The sequence below is a fragment of the Hippocampus guttulatus genome, chromosome 20 (genome assembly GCF_054856545.1).
Source record: "Hippocampus guttulatus isolate MCC_2025c chromosome 20, RoL_Hgut_1.0, whole genome shotgun sequence".
Classification (NCBI taxonomy): Eukaryota; Metazoa; Chordata; class Actinopteri; order Syngnathiformes; family Syngnathidae; genus Hippocampus; species Hippocampus guttulatus.
Window position 1 is genome coordinate 8,879,732 of NC_141280.1, and position 21,494 is coordinate 8,901,225.

Sequence of the window (21,494 nt, forward strand, 5' to 3'; positions counted from 1 at the left end):
CAGACTCTCCTTGGTGCCTATTTTACTCATCTTTACGCTACAGGATTTCACTTTGGAAGAAAAGTGGCCGGCTCCTCCTCCTCCGCCTCTTCTTGCTCTGAGGAGCACATTTGATACGAGGGACAGTCATGGACACAAACCGGGGATTTAAATGCTTGCACACGGCGGCATGCTCGACCTACAAATGAGGATGGATCGGGATTCATAAAAAAAGGGGGAAAAGGAAGAAGAGGGATTTAATCGAACTAAACAGGTATTTGTTCAAAGTGCGTGCATGTCTGGTGTTTCTTTACACTCGCGTGTCACATTTAAAGATGTTTCTTCGGCTTCCAGCCTGAAGGAGACGTCGTAACTTTAGTCCTGACTTTACTACATAGGTGCATTCAACCGGTTTCAAAGTGATGGGGGGGGGGGGGAGAAAAAAACCAAACAAACACACAATAACGATTGCAAGTTAAATTTCGTGCTGATGTCAACTCATTTCACTGCAGCCTGCCCCACATCTGGGCAGCAGCCTCTTGACATGTTGGCCCTGCGCAACATCACATTAGTGGCAGAGCAAATATTTACCGTGAAGAGCACGAAGCTGACATAATATAACATGTGCCTGTCAGGATTTAGGGGCTCCCTGCTTAAGCAAACGCCCGCGCTTCAAAGCGACGTGATTTAATTTGCCCACTGGAGAGGATGGATGGGGTCTATCAGCCAGCCAGCCTGCAGTTGCCGTATAATGGGGGATGGGGAGGCTCCTTGTCGCACTGTGGAAAAAGAAAAGAAGAAGAAGAAGAAAAAAAAAAGATCATGCTTGGTGAAATCTGAAACCTTCTTTGTACTACGGGGCGCTAGCTGGGCACTGTAAACAGAGTCATTTAATGTGGAAATGTGCTTAAAAGATGAGGATGGGATTACATTCATTGGGGGTAAAAAGTACACAAAGTAGGGGCATGCCTTCAGGGTGTAGGTACATTTCAATCGACCATGAAAAGGTAAAAAAATAAAATAAAATAAAAGGCAGCTCAAAGTAACAGTTATGAACATTTCATGCAGAGCAACGTACAAGTCATGGTTACCACTTCTGCCTCATTGTTCTGCGGATCTGAGTTCGAATCTCAGCTCTGGCCTTCCTGAGGGAACTGGGAATGATGTCCACATGGTTGTGTGGGTTCTTTGCGCACTGGATCAAAATTAACCCAAATTGGATGGACCAGCTAACCCAATGCTGGGTTATTTAAACCCCACCTATTAGGTCGAGGATTTGACGCAGCATATTGGATCAAGCTTTTAAAACTACCGAGTTATCAGTCTCGCTGTTATCATGTTCATTTTATGTCCGACATTTTCTCGGAAGAAAATATTCTTACATGAAATTCACGAATTGACCTGGATTGAGCCCAACGTTCTCGTACTGGTTTCAGAAAAGAGAAGGTAAAAAACTTTCACGCGGAGCTCCTGTAAAATTGCAATAACGGAAAGAGATGAGAAGAAGAAATGATAGAGGCAGCCTGCTACAATGATTTTCTCTGTGATTTATACGTTGCACCTTTTGGGGGGGGGGGGGGGGGTCATTTGACATTCGTTGGGCTGTTGCGTTTTCAGCCATGACATTCATTGGCGCAGAGTATCGACGCTAGTCGCGTGCAGCCTGTTTACAACAGCGTCGTTACTGTCTCCCTTTGACACTTTCCACGCTTTTTGAATTACGCTGGACGGTTAGCACGATTGCAACATTTGGCCGTGGTATTTTATTGAGTCAACAATATCGCCGCATACTGGAGCCGGGCCGATGTCCATTCGCCATCCCAGAGGAGATCGAATGAACAGATTGCCACGTACCGAACAAATGAAAACACTTGCAAGGAGCTGCTGTCTTATACTCACTTGGCCATGCGCCTTAAAGATATACGTTAAAGTTCATCTCAGTCTTATTGTCCCGCCCCCCACCCCATCCTTTTAAAGTGCGGCCCTGCGCAGAATAAATTAACATGGCAACACAGTGAGGCCGAAATACAATTTGACAAAAAAAATAATAATCTTAACATCCGCTTGTTTTAACTGGAAACTGCAGCCAAGACCGAAGTGGCAAAATGAAGGGAACAGACTACTGGGGGAAAGAAAAAAATAATAATAATTTCACGGAACCATTATTAGAATTTAGGTTGTAAATGTCTTTCAGTGCCTCCGACCGCTCACCGCTGGTTCTTGCTAAATTTGACGGCTGATGTAGTGTGACGGCACCACGGCGGTTCCGACTGTGACATTTTCACAGCGCGAAAGGGGCAAGCGAAGACTTTAGAACGATAGTGTGCAGAAAGTCGTACTTTGAGTGTGACGACACCGTTCTATGTGCTCTGGGAAAGTGGCATGATGAAAGCAGCTACCGCGCAAAATAGACTGCGGGCCTTCCTTTGCAGCTGTTCACGTTCACGCCATGGGACGGTGGCATCCAAGGGCGGTCACATGACTCAGCTCTCGGACTGGTTTTCACAACAAACGATAGCAGCAGTCCCCCAACCGTGGGGCCATTTGCTACTGGGCTGCACCGAGACGCTGAACAACAGTTAAGGTTTCATGAAATCAAACGCACGCCTTGCTCAACGGCGTCATAATACGAGCAGGATCGAGTCGACTTCAAAAACGGATTGAATTTACTCGATGATGCCATTTTATTTGCCACCGACGGCTGACGTTGCTTTGCGATCGACGGTTCATTCAAATCATATCTGAGAAGGCTCCGGATATGTGTGCATTTTTATTCTGTGAATGTGGATAGTATGATAAACGATGACTTCTCAGCCATGTTGTTTGCTTCCTATGGTACGAAAGTCATGGCACGGACGGTAGGAATCAAATGTTCGTTTTGAAAGGGATAAATGTTGGAAAAATGAAAGAATTGTTGAAGAGTAGCGACAGATCTAAGGATACTGCATCTATGTGAAAATGGCAGAAAAGTCGGAGGCGTCCAACCGCTGGGTGACATCTCCCCGTGCCCCAGGAGAGGTCAAAGTGAAAATTATTTTTATTTGTTTCTATTCCATCCATCCATTTTCCGAACCGGGGGGTGCTGGAGCCTATCCCAGCCGTCTTCGGGCAGTAGGTGGGGGACACCCTGAACCGGTTGCCAGCCAATCGCAGGGCACATAGAGACGAACAACTATCCACGCTCACACTCACACTTGGGGGGCAATTTCGAGTGTTCAATCAGCCTGCCATGCATGTTTTTGGAATGTGGGAGGAAACCGGAGTACCCGGAGAAAATCCACACAGGCACGGGGAGAACATACAAACTCCACACAGGAAGGCCGGCGCCGGAATCGAACCCACGACCTCTGCACCGTGAGGTCGACGTGCTAACCACTGGGCCGCTCTCTCAAAATATTGCTTTAAAAAAAAAAGTTGGGGACAACAGCAGGCTCAGTTTGCAATTCTCATGCTGCTTTTTTTTTTCCTCGCCTGTGCGTTTTTTTTGCCCTCCAGGCCATGTGATCGAGGAGCGTTGGCCCGCCTCCTGCTGAGGCCGTCCGACCTCTCATCTTTGTTGACATACCTCTGATCCTAAAAAGAAAGGTTCTTTTCTCATTTCTTGCCGGAGGTGGAGAGAGAAGTGGATGGATACAAAATAATGTCGTGGCAAACAAAGTGGGTTGGCGAGGGGGTGGGGGGGCGGGGGGGCAAAGTTGTAATGCGGAGCGGCCCTTCACGTGCCATTTAGACAGTCCCACCTCCTATCTCTCAGCTTTTGGGATGCGCCGGGGAGCTGCCACACACTCACACAGGAACTATTGTTCGTCCTCTTGGCAAGGGCCCACGGCTCCACAATAATGCGGCTTCTGTGCCCGTTCTCCGCTGGCCCCGACAGTCGGACACCGGGCTCGATTTGAACGGCTCGGCCTTGCGTCCCTTGTGGTTCTCTGCAACTCACTCCCCTGTGCTTCCCTGTTGTCCGGACTTGCTCATGGATGAGAATTTAGTGGCCCGTGACACTTAAAGCAAAGTCCAAATGTGCTGCTTTGGCCATTTCTTCGCATGACAACAGCATTTTTTTAGGGGGGGGGGGGGCTGGGCAGGATTTGCTGACTGGCACTGAAAGAGGAGTTCAGAGCAGTCAGATAGATTCTCCCATCGTGTTACAAATTCAATCCATTGATTCTTGTCAACTTGGTTGCGTTCTTGTAAAACGTACAAACAATTCTCTCGGCATTGTGAATAAAAATCTCAATTGCCTCACCTGGTTAACCAAAGAAGAAGCGAAAACAATTTTTGTCCTCACTAGAGTAGTGCTTGAGCCTATCGCGGCTGACTTTAGAGCGAGAGGCGGTGTACACCCTGGACTGGTCCTCAGCTAACTGCAGTTTTTCCAGCCATCCCTCAATCCATTTTCTAGATTGGTTGTCCTCTTTAGGATTGCAGGTAAACTGAACAGCCATCCATATTTGGGCGAACAACGGGGCACACCTTGGACTACTCACCAGCCAATCTGCTGTTCGTACCACTTCCTCGTAAATAACTGCACCTAACGAGTTTGACATTTAACCATTACGATAAAATGAGACCAGTGCAAGGCACCTATGACTCACCCGTCGGCCCACTTTTTGTTTTTCTTTGTCTACTTTCCTCCGAATGTCAGTGTCGTTGCGGCCCAAGTAGGCGATCTAACACTTCTTAGGGTACTTTCCTAAAAGTCTTTCCTTGCCACATGGCTGTAAAGAACGATACATTTGTTACAATCATTTAAGCGTTGTCACTAATACGCACTGACGAGAATGCGAACACGTCCGACGTCAAACATTCTGGCAACACAGAATGAAGCAACATAGTATCTGGTGAGTGACCTGGATTATTCTCTCGGGATGAGAGCTAGAATGAAGTGCGAAATGAAAAACCATCCAGGCCACTCCTATGGTGCTTAGTGTTTGGATTGTATGTCACGTCCGAGGGCTGCCTCGCTCCGCTGTAGCTTTGTTTGGAACGAGATCCGGTAATTTCCGGAACGGCAATTGTTACGAGCACTAACAGGTGAGTTTTGGGGATAGGCCTTGGTTTGTATTAGCATAGCAATTTGATGACAGGAGATATTCACTTTTCGGTCAACAACTCTTAAAAACCTGACTTTGAATGATGCCAGATGCGCTCAGAGTTTATTTGACTAGATTTGAATAAGCAAAACGTGAGACGGCGATCCAGTGTCATGCGGTAAGGTTCATGTCTGGTGAAAATGGAACATAATTGAAAGCAATCATAACTTATTTAGTCTTTATCTTGCTTTATTTTTTTGTACTCTTCATATGTTAGGAGAAGGGACAACAAGGGGAGGCACTGCCTCACTTGCCTACCTTGAACGCACATCCCTGCCCCTAAACTTGGCAAAACAGTACAAACTGGACTTTTTGTCATGTTGTAACGCATCTAAATTATCTGATGCAACATTGTTGTGTTCAACTCCTGCTCTACTCAGTTTTGCACAAAAGGCAAATAAAGATGGCGCTGAAGCAGCATTTCTGCATCAAATAAGCGCAAGCTTCCCCATTACATTTTTTTCCCATCGGTTTGCAGCTGTTGCTTTGAATTAAGATGCGCCTCCGATAATAACAGCAAGGATTCAACTTTGGATTGATGTGGCGAGTCCCCTCGAGCAGAAAACCTTCTGGGCTGACGAGTGACGAGACTCGATTTATTTTTATTTTTTTTATGACTTCCAACGGGAACATTGTTTTTTGTCTGTGGTGATGAGTGAAATCATCAGTTGGACGTGGCCTTTGTTCTACCGTCACTTTGGGGAATCAATTCGGTGTGTGAGCTCAGAGCTAAATGCTGTCATTGCACCAGGACAGACGACTACTGCGGTACACAGGGCAAAAAAAAGGGAGTCATGGTTTCAATCGGGCTGGGAACAAATCTTGTTTCAATGAGTGACGTGACATTTTGTCGGTATTTTGCTCATGAGTACACCCACAAACAATTCTGAAGAGGCCGTGGCCGAAGAACATCAGCAAGTGGGTCATTTTGCTTTGAAACGCCAGTTTCAGTGTCACTTGAACTCTTTTTCTTCATGGAAAAGTTCGCCCCTCAGCCAGTTTAATTTAGGGGCATGACATTTGTCTTTCCAAAACTCTTAAACAGTCATGGTTAAAAACCCACAGCAAGTCAACCATTTTGTTTAATTAAAAAAAAAAAAAAAAGACATTTTAGGGTCATTTTTTTTTCTGTCAAAAATTCAGCACCCAAAGCCAATTTAATTTAGCTGCATGAAATTTGGTAGAAATAGCTCACAGGATGAGACCCACCAAAAAGTCTAAACAACCATGCTTGAAAGCACACAGAGGGTCAACCATTTTGGTTTGAAAAGCCCATTTTTGGCATCATTTTGGCCTTTTCTTTTTGGTCAAAACTTCAGCCCCTGATGCCAGTTTAATTTAACTGGATGTAATTTGGTCAGCGTGCTGCTCATGACTCAACCGACAGAAACGTCTCAAAGAGCCATGCCTCAAAACATATTCCTAGAAAGTCTACCAAAGTGCTTTGCAAAGGCCAGTTCAGTCATTTCTTGGGGGGTTTAAAATTCAACCGCAAAGCCAGTGTTAGTGAGCAACGTGGATTTCGTTAGGTGTGGCAACCCACAAAAAATTCTCAAGAAAAATTGCCCTCCTGATTTGAGGTGGCCACTTCACGCCCCCCCCCCAAAAAAAATATTTTATGCTTTTTATGCTTGAGATTTAGTTCAATTGCCACCAAATATATACGGAATAGATGAAGACACTAAACTGCGAGGAAATCGAATTTTCGTCCTTTCATGTGGGCGGCGTCTGGCATCACAAGATGGATCACTTGCCCGTGAACACGAAACGAACAATATATGACAAAAATAAAATAACCCACTACGCACACTTGAATGGGGAAGAAATGGGGGAGAGGACACTAGCGGCTCTTACGTAACCGCTTTCATTTATAGACGCATGCCTACAGCTTGGTGTGTGTCTGTGTGCACGAAGCCTCTGTTATATAAGACTGGCAAAAACATATGTGTGCACTCGCATTGATGCATCTAGCACTTTGACTTTTCTGAAGGTCTTGTGTCTTTGGTACACACGTATGTGCGTGCGTGCATGTGTTGTCCTTCTTGGCCCATCGCAGTGAACTGGAAGATGGCCAAGATGTGTGAATGTGATTCACTGCCTTAAAGGTCGGAGAGGGAAGCCATTCCGTGAGCCAAGCTAGCCGTTCCCGCGGAAAATGTCATTCTTTTTGACATGGCCACTTGCCACTAACACGCGTGTCGTTTTGAGGACACCGCGCGCGTTGCAACGCTGTGAGCTCGGAGCGAAAAACATTCAAATGCCAAACGGGGGCGTGGATTGTGGGTGAAACGTGGGGTTGGCAATCTGCATCGGTGCTTTTACATTGTGACGTTTATCTTGTTACTGGATCAATAACGTGTCCAGCTTAAATTGACGTTGACTCAACCGCAGATGGGAAGAAGCGTTTAGAAGTAAGCAGGCCTTTATTTAACTCATTCAGTACCAGCTAATTCTAGACCAAGTCTGAAAAGACGTTTAAAAACGTCTTTGGGAGTGAATGAGTTAAATGCAGTCAGAGTTCCATGTACTGGACAAATGGCGCAAAGATGCCATTCTGCATGACTCTGACATTTAATAGCATTTATTATTTATGAGAAAGTAAGAACATCTCTGTGTTTGATCGGTAATACTTTAGCCGATTATGTATAATTTTTGAAAAGGCCTGAACTCAACGAGTTACATTAGATGTGAATGTCTTTTTCGTTCGTGTTCACAAACCAAGGTAATATTTCCTATTGAAACAAATGGAAATTAAATTAATCCGTCCTTCCGTGGTCATAGCAAAACTGTTCGGAAACAGAAAATAGTGTGTAAGCAGGGGTCATGTTTCTTTTTGAATAACTCTTCACAAACAAAGTGTTTGTAAACGGAGTTGTTTTTAAACGGAGGTTCCAATGTACAACTTTATATTATTTTCCATCTTAAAAAATATATTCTTTAAAAAATGTTGAGGTTTTCGAGGAGGCTGCAACCGATTAATGGCATTTCAATCGAGAAAGATGCTTTGAAACACTAGATTTGACATTTGGGTGAATGATGAACCACCATACCTTGGAAGCTGTAATTTGTATTTGCTTAATGCCATGACAGGTAAGCGGAGAGCTTCATGTTGCAGGCTGCATAAATAACGCATCCCCAGTGACACAGATGCAAACAGGGAGAAGAAGCCAACTCAAATTCAATGCAGACAAGCTGCATCTAACAAGATGTGCTCCCCCCGCCCCCACAGCTACCTGTGACTACTGACAAAAAAGAACCTCCGTACTCCGCGAGCAGTTCAACTAGAATCCCACGTCAATTCTTGCAATAACTTCTTAATCAGCTCTTACGAGCTAAATCCTCCAGAACTGTCTGGGTGGAGGCGGTGGGGGGTGGCGGGGTAACATCCAGTCTCCGGCAGTCCTCCACTCTGCAGGCAAGAGTGGAGGTGCTCATTTCACTGCAGTGTAATAAATGAAAACGAGCGTCGTGCTTTAAGCCTCAGGGGTAAAGAGGGACTGGTGGAGTCCTAACAATGACTTCCTGTGTTAAAACTGCTGTCGTCAAACGGCTAACCAGTGGATAATGCGAGCAGAGTAACCTAGTGGGTAAGAGACCCTTCCTGTGTGGCGTTTGCATGGACGCTCATGCATATGCCAGAATTAGCGCCACTGTTTATCTTACTACTTACTCCTCTGCAGGAGGCTTGATGGTGCTTTTGAACATAAACGCAGAGCAATGGCGCTAAACTAAGCTATTGGAAAGATCCCAACATCCCAGCTTGGCTACTAACAATACGGAGAGGCTGAAGGGCTCTGCTGCGTGGGAAACACGAGGAGGAAGCTGCGTGTGGATTATGAGCATGCCGATTTTTTTTTTAATTCCCCCCCCCCCGAAGTGTGCATCGTTGGATTGTGACCGACAAGCATACAGTGACTGAGATATCCTCAAAGACCCGCTCAGGGGAGGCGACAATGACTGGAAGGGAAACAGCAACTAAAGGCCTGACTGACCGGGTGAGATGATCCAGAATTGTGTGGGAGCACGCAAAATTTGGGACATTTTTGCTGCAGTTGTCGTTAGTTTTTGTTTGTAAATGTTTAAAAAAAATGTAATATGCCCATTCTGGTCTGATTTCGATTTTTCAAGTTCAAATTCAAGTCAACTTTATTGTCAAATGTGCTTTACGTGCAACATACAGCACAGATGAAATTTCTTTCCTCTCAACCACAGGAGAGAGAGGAGCCGCTGCGGGTGCCCGCGCCGCCATCAACAGAACAGTTGACATAAAACGACAAAATAATACAACACAAAATAACACACGCAACGTCAATTCGCATCGACCGTGTTTTGACTCTAATAACAGAGTTGATGCCCATCTTACAAATCCCAGTCGCCTCTCATTATTTTGCATCTGTCCTTTTATTGTCTGCGACGGTAATTGCAGCCGCGGCAGATGACGGCTCCCATTCGCATCTGCGCGCGCGGCGAGGGAGCCGCGATAATGAAATTTCCCTCACAGGCCAAACAAGCACAGTGCGAGCATACATACATCTATTATTGAAAGCGAAGCGTTCATTATTCATAGCGACGGCTTTTTTTTTTTTCTGTGCGCTCAGCAGATCAACTTCTTTGATTCTGTTTGTTCATCAGACACTCCGCTCATTGAGGTTAGACAGCCATGAATATTTTGTTGTGAGTGTGTGCGACTGTGTGTCTGTCTTTGTATCGCCCGGATGAATTGAGCTTAATAAATGCCTACTCAACTCCAATCAATTTGTAAGAAAATACTCAGGAGGACTTTGTGTGTCGACTCTGTCGCAGTACAAAGTTCATCATTGATGCGACTTTGAATGGACGCTATCACAGACAGTTGATCTTTGTGATTCGATCCCCACCCCCACCCCCCTCCCATATTCAGCCCCAAAAGCCAATTTGACTAAACATCATGAATTTTGTTATGCATATCAGCCACCAGTTGACACACAAAAAAAGGTCTCATGCGGAAAAATACCCGGAAAAATCACCCATTTTGGATTGACGTGAACATTTAAATAAACATTCCACCCCATAACCCAGGGGTGTCAAACTCAATTTTGTCGCGGGCCACTTTGGAATTACTTTTTTCCCTCGGCGGGCCGTTACGACAGTGAAACCAAACAAGTGTTGAATCATCTCTTCGCATAACTTGTTAACAACCAATTGATGGATTACTAGTTCTGGAATCACTCAAGTCAACTATTTGTTAGATTAGGTTTTTAGTTTTTCCAACCAATGGACTTTTTTTTGGTGATGTTTCTCTTCAACTCTTACCTGGCTGACAGTTTCGGCCGTCACTTTAGGCTTCATCGGAGCTGTCACTGCTTCCTTATGACGTGTCTTAAAAACAGCTATTTTTTGATTGTTCCTTTATTGTTGAAGTGAGTGTAAACAGGGGAACGAAATTATTGCAAAATCGCAACGTCATTTATTACACATGATAATTTGACATTTAGGTACAGATTTAAGCAAGGATCATGCAAGTTGACAAGCATAATTTTCTTTCGCGGGCCACATAAAATCATGTGGCAGGCCGGATCTGGCCCCCGGGCCTTGACTTTGACACCTGTGGCATAACAACTGAAGGAAATGTTACACTTGTTATTCTCTATTTGTCAGTTTGCACTGCTTTGCTTGGCCCGACCTGACAATAGCTGCACCGTTTCAGTAACGTTGACGATTTCATGCTAATGCTAATGCGCTTCACCCGCGATGTTCGATACGTGGTGCCATTGCGCTGCCGAAAGGGAGCACCCTTTCGGCAAAATGCTGACGCCGCATTTTAATTGGCCCGAAAGACACTTGACATGTTCTGCGGACATGGCCGAGTGGGGATGGAGAGTGCCCCTTCCGCCTTCTTTACGACCGTCGAAATAAAAAGCACAGGAAAAAGCGCGTGATCTCCTTATGCAACACAATGGCGCTCGCCTACGGAGGCTGTTGTCCAAATAGAACCCACTTGACCTGCTCCAGCGTGAGAGGTTCCACGGGTGTCTATTGTGAAGAAACGCTCCATTAGGATTCATTAAAGTCACTTGATTGACATATTGCCCCCGATGCCATGAGCTGCATCAGAGGAGACCCCCCCCCCCCCAACCCCACACAACCTCCCAAGCCCTCCCGCCATCCCTTCATCCTTCAAGGAATGTCAGATATTCCTCCAAGTCCCTTTCCCCCACCCCTCTCTCGGGATAAGGTAGCTATGTCCGCTGGATCTGTTACCATGGCGAGGAGTCACAGAGCACTGCTATGGAGTTAGCAGGGAAGTAACGAAGTCCAGTATATTTTGTTTGAGTACAAAAGTCGATTTTTCTGGTCGCCCAAAGTGTTTGCAGTTTAAATTTTAACGCCTGCATTTGAAAACATATCTGTACTTTCTACTCCTAATTTTATCAAAATATACGTGTGTTGTTTCCAACCTCTGGGTTACGCGCGCTTTGGCACTTGAAGTTCATGTCAAACTAAATTCACCAAATTTCAATAAGTGTCTCAGGAAACCCTGTTAGCTTCATGCTAACGCGCAAAAATAAAATGCCAAAGAAGTTAGCGTCAGTGCTGCGACATTTGTAAACCTTTTGACAACTTCCAAGTGTGTTTGAACAAAAGCACTAGCGACGCAAACACACAGCATATAACGATACTCATAGGCATATATTCTTTATCTGCTGCAAAAAATGACTAATATTTCAGCTCTGAAATGTGGTCTTCTGTGTTTCATTGTCAATTTTTAAGGCTTTTTTATTTTTTACAGTAAGTGTCAATACTTCTACTTGAGTAAAGAGCGTGAGTGCTTTTACCGAACCCGTCGTCATGGAGAAGCCATTGTGGCCGACACCAGAAATCTTTTGTTGGGGGGGGGGGGGGGGGGGGGTGCTTACTCGGATTATCAGCAACACCTTTGTGTGCTTTTCAGCCTGACGAATGGTGAATAAGACTGTGATTGCTTCTACTGATTGGCATGAAAGTGCCAATTACCAAAGATGACGCAATCAGGGAGTGGGGGAGTATATTTTGCATTGTTATTCGTTCAACGCTGGGTTGCGGGGAGGTCTGATGAAGCGCACTGGCGTCTCACGGGACATGCTGACATCACACGTTGTGACAGTTGCATGGGCTAAATGTGAACTTTTATCTTCTGAGTGGGTTCTAATGATCTCATGAGGAAGATCAATAATTTCAGATAGCGGCGTGACCTTCCAGACATGTCCGCCTGGTCAGCCATTGCTCAGCGTTTATGTTTAGTTTTTTTTTTTTTTTTAATCCAACATCTCTGACAAGTCTCCCTCTACCTTAATCTAAATCTTTCAACTAGAAGTCCGAACTGGGACACACGCGTGTGAGCGAGCCGTTTTCTCTTGGGGGAGCCATGAAAAATGACAGCACTATGCTCGTGGGAAAAGCCCTGTCATGTGTCATCATGTCACTGGCATGGTGTGGAAATCCTCAGTGGAGGAACGCATAGAGGTTATGCATGCAAATCTTTTTGTCCGTTTTTTTGCTATAGAAAAATATTATTTGGGATAGCCGATTATTTGGAATAGAAAAAGCTGCTGAAAGCCAAGAAGTCTCAGTTGGCAGTGACTGGAGATGTCGAAGAGGGATGACGGCAAATGAAAGAGCGGTCTTGTTTTTTTTTTTGTTTTTGTTTTTTTTTTAAGGCGGCGAACAGTTTTCGCAGTCAGTTTACTGATTTTTTATTTTTATTTTTTTTTTTGCCCCGCGTCCCACTTTCCCTCCCAGGTGACGGCGGAAGGATGCCGCTGGTGAAGCGCACCATCGAGCCCAGGCACCTGTGCCACACGGCGCTGCCGAGGAACATCAAGAACGAGTTGGAATGTGTGACCAACATCTCCTTGGCCAGCGTCATCCGACAGCTCAGCAGCCTCAGTCAGTGCACCCAAGTTCTCACACACATGCTTAACCCCTTCGCGCACCCTCTGACCTGAGTTTTTTTTTTTTTTTTTAGGCAAATATGCAGAAGACCTGTTCGGGGAGCTGTTCAACGAGGCCCATTCCTTCTCCTTTCGGGTCAACTCTCTGCAGGAGCGTGTGGATCGCCTCTCCATCAGCGTCACGCAGCTGGACCCCAAAGAGGAAGAATGTGAGCACTGTTGTCTACATTTGAAGAGCAATAATGGCTGCCGCAAACAGGTTTTAGGAGAGCTCGGGACTCGCACTTCACAATTTGCATTTTTAGTGTACTACAGGGAGGGGAAAAAAAACACTTTTTTCGACCATTAAATGGAAAAAAAAAAAACGTTTTCTGCGTTCAAAAAAGTGTCATACATGGAAGAAAGTCGCCAAAATGAGAAAGAAAAAAGAAAAAGTGGAGAAGAAGGGAGAAATTCCAGTCTGAGTTAAATGACGGAGGTTGTGTGCGGAACAGGCTGGACTATCTTAAACCTGCTGAGGAAGCCGTTCCAACCTGGCCCAGATAAATTCTTTCACACTCGACTGCTTTTTTTTTCCTGCTGCGGTGCCCTGGGCTGCACATCAATTCTTCTTCTCCTCTTACACCACCCGCCACCCTCTTTCGGTCCATATGAAGGGAAAGAACCTCTAGTACGGGACGCAAAGGCGTGTACGGTTAACCCCTGCTATATTTTGGAGAGAATACGGTACTGTATATGCCTGTGAGTATTGCTGTCCTCTGTTTGTATGCGTTGTTGCTCCGCGCGTGTTACAGTCGTTCGACGCTTTATAATTACCATTACATCCATGCTAATTTCCTTTAGCCCGCGGGTGTCCAACTCAAGACCCGGGGGCCCGATCTGGCCTGCCACATCATTTTATGTGGCCCGCGAAAGCAGATCAAACATGTCAACTTCCGTGATGCTTTCTAAAATGTCGACCAAAAATTTAAATTCCTACACAAAACAAATAAGAGATATTGTCAGTATTTTCGTGTGGCCAAACCCCTCATGATCGTAACTTTTTTCCAAGTTATTCTTCATTTCGTTATATGGTTTCAGTCATAATAAAATGTGGCCCGTGAAAAAAATGAGTTTGACACCCCCGCTTTAGCCCGTCTATCGCGTTTCAAATGATATATTAGCGTTAAGCTAGTGGACTTCGACTAGTTTCCATTATGAAAAATACATTACTTTTCTTTATCGAACTGTGCAAGCCAGAGACGGCACAAAGGAACACTTTGAAAAAGTGTTTTAATATATAGTGACAATCAATCTGCGTATTGAAAATAGTGTGTAAGCAGGGGTAATGCCATTCATACACCAAAAAAAGTCTTCCAACTTAAAAACAATGGCCCCATAAAGCCACCGCTTATCTACATTTTTCCCCCTCAGTGTCACTCTTCTGTACATTTGAAATACATTTACCATATGCTGAAAATGTACAGTACGTTTCAATAGGAAAGCGTGAACCCCCCGCTTAGCCGAGTTTTGTATCAAAGCTCTCGGTCGGATAAATGTCTTGACGCAGGCTGAGAGAGGCTTAACGTGAGCGCGGTTCTGTCGCAACGTGACATCTGTTGATTCTCTCTGAGAAAACGTCTCCCACAAAAGACTCGTTTCCTCAGCGATTGTCGAAACACATGCGAATGTATGCCGCGGTGGAGCGTGAAGGCTTTCGCCGCTCTTTGTGATGGTGACGGGGTCTGTGGTGTTGCAGGAAGAGTGTAGTGGAGGAGAGAGGGGACGGGGGCGGGGGGGGGGGGGTGTGGATCATAAATCAGGACTGCAGGGGGAAGATAGCAATGATGGGGGTGGAATAGGATGCAGCGGACTTTAAATAGCCAAACCGGCCCATCAGATCATAACAAAGTGATCAATTCTTTCTCAAATAATCGTATTGATGCCCCAAATACCGTTAACAGATGGAACTGGCTCCATTTCCAGTTAACTGCGATGCAAATACGCGGAATATCATTTGTCATTGTGACACATTTTGGAATTGCTATGACAAATAAATAAATAAAAATCAGCAGCCTGCGCCACCTGCTTCTCAACACACCGCTGAGTTAAAAAAAAAAGATTGGCATAGTCATAAAAAAAATATTATAATGCAATGGGTGACCAGACAGCTGGATGGTCTCACGTGTCAGTCATTATGGCAGCACCAGAACGATTTGAGAGAATTTGTGCGCAAGTTAATAAATGCTGTCATAAACGTTTCAAGCTGACTTAACTTCAGTATTGCCCCACAAGCGAGCTGTTCGGCTGAAGGTCGGAAGGACGCGAGCAACCGGGATGTAGTCTCCGGAGTGACAGAGCGAGCCGTGGGTGGCTTCGCGGTTAAGGTCGTACCTCCCTTTTAATCCCGCAAATGTGTGCGTTTATAATCGGATGGAAACTGGCGCCCGGTCGACCTGGCCTTTATCCCGTTCAAGGGTGTCCATCGCTCACTTTGCTCTTCACCTCCTCTTTTTGTCGTCATCCCCTTTCATCTGACTGATTGATCCCTGCCTTTGCTCCATCTTGCGCGGATGCTATTTGTGTGCTGTCAGGCTCTCTTACACTGACGCTTTAGCCCACCAATGTAATGGCCTCTAAAACCCCCCCCCCCCCCACCCCACCACACGCTCATCCTCCACCCTTAATGGCACCATTATGAGGGTAGTTCGAGCGTGGGGTTTTTTTTCTCCCCCTGTCCCTCCCTTGTTTCTGACTTTTGGGTTGAGTGAACGCTGGCGCGTTTTGGCTGCCGCTGCTCAACCCGTATTATTTTGTGTTTTTTGTTATTGTAAAGTGTCCTTGGGTGTCTTGAAAGGCGCTTATAAATAAAATCTATTATTATTATTATTATTATTATATCGCTACGGGCTAATATAGAAGGCCACAAAGCTAGCACAAATCTCTCAGGAGCAGTTTCGATGATTTTGTCGCTTAAACCCCCTCCAGTGTTGCTCGCCTTCCACAGTGTATCTGGTATTGCGTATCTGTCATCACTTTTCCAAACGGGCCTTTTTTTTAAGCTCATTTTTCTCTCCCTGTGGTTCCAAATTTCTCAGTTTCCGTCTTCATATCTTCCCTCTCCGATCAGCTCCAAAAGGCTTTCCTGGCAGGCCGGCCCTATTAAAACGTCAAACAAGTACCTGGAAATTTGGTTGTGAGTGCTCAGCCTACAAGACACAAAATCCCCGTGTGGATATCATAGCCTGCCGGGCTTCGCACAAAATCAGACAGAAGATCTTGGAAACGGAGGGGATAAAAAGTTGTTTTGAAGTCCGAAGCAAAGGACGGCAGAAGGCGAAAGGAAAATAGGACAGTAATTTGCATTGGAGGAAGAGATGCACCGGCATACTGAGAGATTGCTTACTTGGTCGTCGCATCTAAATTCCAGAGAACGGCTGCTGCGGTGGAGGTGCTGGAAAGATGGAAAGAGTCCACTTGCAAATGAGTCGCAGTGTACCAGATGGAAGTTTCCTAACGAGAAGCGCATGTTTCACAGATGAGCAAAAAGTATCCCGTTTGGACATCCGCCAACACACAAGTGGATAATAAGACAATTACATGGCAGCTACCAAGCTAGCTACCTAACTCAACTCGTAAATTAGCTCACATGGATAAACCGTTTCAGTTTACGTTCAAATTCAGATTACCAGTGTCGGAGTGGTTTCAACATGGTTCAGGAACATTTTCCTTTTTAGCATTTGGACCAGGGGTGTCAATCTCATTTCACATTGTAAGCCACATACAGCCTCGGTAGATGTCAAGTGGGCCAGACCATTAAATTTATACCATACTCTGCTATAAATAACTCAAATAATATGTCTTTCCTTTGTTTTGGTCTAAAGAAGCACAAGAACATGAGGAAAATGTTGAAATTCAATTAACATATCTTTTACAAAACATTTAATGAAGCACTTTAGATTTCCTTAGACAAATGTGCAATTTACTTTTATCATTCACATATATGCATTGCAACTGATGCCACTGATTGTACAAAGACACAAAACTGTAACAAGTAACTGATATTGAAAAATATTAAAAATAGTCATTCCATGTCTTTTATGCATTTTTCACTTTTAAATTATCCTGCGGGCCTGATCGAACCTCTTGGGGTCCGTTTCCGGCCCGCGGGCCGTATGTTTGACACCTCTGATTTAGATAGAAACCGCAATAAAAAAAAAGTCCATCTTTCGTGTTTGCCTTTTGAGGCTCCGGATCCATTTACTTTTTCATCAACAGAATGGATGACCTCCTTTCGTGATAGCTTTGTGGTCTGTCTCAGTGCAGTACCCCCCCCCCCCCCGGCAACTCTCCACTTCGCATCCGCCCCTCATCCCACGTGGATGTGCCGAGTCTGCCGAACTCATCACCTTTGCTGTTTTTAAATCACCCTACACACTCTATTTGGTGTGTAAGGTTGAACGCTTTCAACAATGCTTTTCAATTTTGAGTTTTTTGGGGTCAGTACGCCACATTGCTTTTTCCGCCTTGCCGAGGGGATCAGTCCATTTGTCATTTGAATAATTCAGGCGTCTAGATTTCACTCCAAAATTTGGCATCTCCACTCAACTCCACAGATCGGGAGTTAATGCGGCCACTCCGGGCAAATCGATGGAACTGTCATGCAACCTATATGCACACTGCGGCCTCGTCTCACTTAAATGAGCTGCCAAGTACTAAGCTGAATATCCTAAAGGGGGCGTGATGACAATGTGTGTAGTACTCAAATACAAATCCCAAAGAGCCGCCCATATTTTTTTTTTCAATGAGTTAAGACCAAATATAGATTTGTAACTGAATCCAAACATAGGATAAAATAAATAAGAGCAATCAAATAAGTGAGGTTATAAACGCTACCAATAATGCCGTTAAATTTGCAACATTGACACAGTGACCATATCACTTCCTGTAGTAGATTCTTATTCCCAAAGATAAAGCATAGGCAGCGTACTTTGTAACTTATCGAGAGACTCATAAGAATCTCCCAAACCGACTAATAACACGTTCTGGTATGAGAAAGTAATGGCGAAGGCTGACAAGGCACTTGTGGGTTGCTTCTGACATTACACTGGTATCTCTACTTACGAACGTGTCTTCATACGAAATTTTTAAGTTACAAAAGGCCTCAACAGGAAAATATTGCCTCTTGTTACGAAAGAAATTTCAAGGTACGAAAAATAAAAAATACAGTTTGGGCTGCTCTGCCATTGGCTATTACCTAAGCATCTTCCTGGCATCCCATCGGCTAAGAGGGACCTCTTAGCCTATGTGTCTCTGTGTGTAGATAGATAGATATGTGTCGATGCGGCGCCCTCGTCCTTCGCCCCTGGGGCCGTGAGGCATTTCGATAGTTTTACGTAAATGCGAATCACCCAGAAAAAGTGTTCCCCGGTCGGGCGATCCCTCATTATACTGATGTTTGCCTTGGACATTTTCGAAGGATTGTCAAAAGCAAACGCAAATGTCCTTGGATCAGGTCTGGACAAAACGCCAGGCAAAAACCACTTCTGAGAGAGAACATGAACTAAAGAAGGCAAAAAATAAATAAAAATAACAAACAAACGATGAGGACGCAGTTAAAAGTTAAATGACCATCATTTTTATTCTTTATTCATTATTTTTTACATTATGCACAACACTCACTTATTGTGCAATAATCTATTTGTAACATGTTTTGTTGCATATTTTGATGCCTTTTTATGCTTTAAAAAAGATGTATGTCTGTATTTGGGGGGGGCTTGGAACGAATTAGGGCATTTACTTGGAAAACGCATCTCGACTTACAAAATGTTCTCGTTAAGAAATTTCTTCCAGAATCAATTACTTTCCTAAGTAGAGGTACCACTGTATTATTGACACACACAGCCTAAGAAATTCCATCACCCCCCCCCCCCCACTGCCCATGCACACACCCCCACAAGTGCTCTTGTCTTGGTGTTTCTAGGTGAGCAGATACCAAACAATAGCTTGCAATGTCTCTCCTTCAGTGTCACTCCAGGACATCACCATGAGGAAGGCGTTCCGGAGCTCCACCATCCAGGACCAACAACTGTTTGACCGCGACTCGCTGCCCGTACCGATGCAGGAGACCTACCAGATCTGCGAGCAGCCGCCACCTCTCAACATCCTCACACCCTACAGGTTCGAATTTGTACTCGTCCTGCTTTTTATTTGATGATGGCGATACGACGATATATATCACGCAACCCCCCCGTCTGTGGTCCGAGGTCCACAGAACAAGTGGATTTTCGTTCCAGAGACCAAGTGAAGGCAATGTGTGGGTGTCTAACTGGCTGACATCCTCGTCTTTTTGTTAAACGGCGAGGTCTTAACTCGCCATCAGTCGTGATTTGCAATCGACGACGCACCACCGATGGCCCAAAGGCGTTCTTTTCCGGGGTTTAAATGTCAGCCGTCTGGCTTGCTGGAAGTTGGCTCGACTTAATTTGGGTCGCCGCAAGGAAGGCGGATGTACTCTCGCCGCTGCATTAGCTGATTAGAACTTGCTCGCTGAGATTATATTGACGTTCCTTTGTCATTTCTTCCCTGCTTGGCGCATCTTGCCGCCCTTTCTCTTGCTGTTTTTTTTTCCCAGCCCTTCTCTTTTACACCTCACACCAAAAGGCTTACTGGGAATTCTCCCCAGGCTTCTTAGACAGACTGCATCCGTTTTATCACCCACCCCCACCTGCACCCCCGTCCACCGACAAGCACTTAAGATATGCAGAGCTACGCTCTCTTTGCCCTTGTATGATCCAATTGTGGAATTCTGTTTTGTTGCCTCTGCCGTTGAGGGTTTTCTTTTTCAAGGTCTTCAATTTCAGAGCTTAATTCTTCATCGGTCGACTAATATATTCAGTAGACTGGTGTGAAAAAAATTAATGGCTGAGACAACGGTTTGCAGTTGACTTGCAAGATGAGCCAGTTTGCAGCATTACACAAAAAAAAAAAAAAAAAAAAAGCAAGAGAAAAGTCGGGATGTTTGAATGAAGAACAATATCAAAGCCTGAGAAGAACCCACAGCCCCCCGAAAAGAAGAATATATCAGAAAGGTGGAGTCCTCTCCTCTCTGTTCCGCCGACTGATGTGAAAGAACATTTCTTGGCAGTGCATGTCGCTCTGATCATTTTGATCTTCAAGCGACAACACTGATGTGACGAATGCCACGGTGGAGGTTCCAGTTCGTTTTACATCTCCCTGCCCAATGGTGGTCGGAAATCCGCCAGGTGACGGCAGGGGGACCAAAAAACGTTCAGGGGAGTGAGTAAAGAGGAGCAACTGATCAGTTGAAAAGGAATAAATGAGCTTCTTGAAACAAATTTGCTCATGATTGTTGCCAAAATCGCGACAAAAATTTCGAATAGGGATCAGCGCCAGAGGTTTGGAGGATGAACGAAAGAAAATATGAAATATGTTCCCAATGTTGCTGTTTCTCCATGATCCCGCCCCCGCCCTAAAAAACAAAAGATCCAGATCATGTTCCAACGAACCACTCGAATTGTGATACAGGCTTGCTAACCACCTGGCCACCAAGCAGCACCAAACAATTAAGTTGCCAAACAGCCTCCAAAACTGAACAATCCTAACCCGGATCAGCACCAGATCATCCAGATGAGAATAAACTCCTTCATTGTTCTGTTAGCGGGCGGCCCGGTAGTCCAGTGGTTAGCACGTCGACTTCACAGTGCAGAGGTACCGGGTTCGATTCCAGCTCCGGCCTCCCTGTGTGGAGTTTGCATGTTCTCCCCGGGCCTGCGTGGGTTTTCTCCGGGTACTCCGGTTTCCTCCCACATTCCAAAAACATGCATGGCAGGCTGATTGAACGCTCTAAATTGTCCCTAGGTGTGAATGTGAGCGTGGATGGTTGTTCGTCTCTGTGTGCCCTGCGATTGGCTGGCAACCGATTCAGGGTGTCCCCCGCCTACTGCCCGAAGACAGCTGGGATAGGCTCCAGCACCCCCGCGACCCTAGTGAGGATCAAGCGGTTCGGAAGATGGATGGATGGATGGATTGTTCTGTTAGCCGCTTGGGAGCATTTTAGAGTGATCTTTCAAAGCAACGGAAGCACCAAACAAACCAAAAAAGAGAGCGGACTCGTCTTTCACCCGCCCCCCCAAAAAGTTTTTCGTGGCCTCTGGGCGATCCGGTTTATTACCTAATTGCGCTTGTGTCAAGAGTTGATCTAAAACAGGCCAGTTTGTTGGCCTCGGAATGGCGAGCTGAGTCAATTCAGATTGTCACCATGGCGATCAGTCTTTTGGACACGCGATTACGGGTCACGAACTCACGTTCGAAACCTTTAACCCCTAATCCTGAACTTTTGGCGCGCCGTTAAAACTGTCATGCCGTTTGGTGTGCAGGGACGACGGCAAGGAGGGTCTCAAGTTCTACACCAATCCCTCCTACTTTTTCGACCTGTGGCGAGAGAAGATGCTGCAGGACACGGAAGACAAGCGGAAGGAGAGGCGTAAACAGAAGGTACGTCTCGTTCCAC

At 45.3% G+C, this 21,494-nt stretch overlaps 1 protein-coding gene and 1 long non-coding RNA gene across 4 annotated transcripts in view; one reads left to right on the forward strand and one right to left on the reverse strand.

The window, feature by feature from the left end:
• Positions 1-119: 119 nt before the first annotated feature.
• Positions 120-21,494, forward strand: part of LOC147187914 (actin-binding protein WASF1-like) — a 33,559-nt gene continuing 12,184 nt past the window's right edge. For all 3 annotated transcript variants that reach the window (XM_086100670.1, XM_086100667.1, XM_086100668.1), the window contains exons 1-5: positions 120-253; positions 12,831-12,977; positions 13,057-13,191; positions 18,988-19,141; positions 21,361-21,478. In XM_086100670.1, the coding sequence (XP_085956796.1) occupies positions 12,845-12,977; positions 13,057-13,191; positions 18,988-19,141; positions 21,361-21,478 (540 nt within the window). In that variant the 5' untranslated portion in view covers positions 120-253; positions 12,831-12,844. The remainder of the gene's footprint in view (positions 254-12,830; positions 12,978-13,056; positions 13,192-18,987; positions 19,142-21,360; positions 21,479-21,494) is intronic.
• LOC147187915 (uncharacterized) overlaps positions 235-21,494 on the reverse strand; it is a 29,610-nt gene continuing 8,350 nt past the window's right edge. Inside the window, exons 5-6 of the long non-coding RNA XR_015097690.1 lie at positions 16,368-16,474; positions 235-758 (exon numbers count right to left, since the gene is read on the reverse strand). This is a non-coding gene — a long non-coding RNA (uncharacterized LOC147187915). The remainder of the gene's footprint in view (positions 759-16,367; positions 16,475-21,494) is intronic.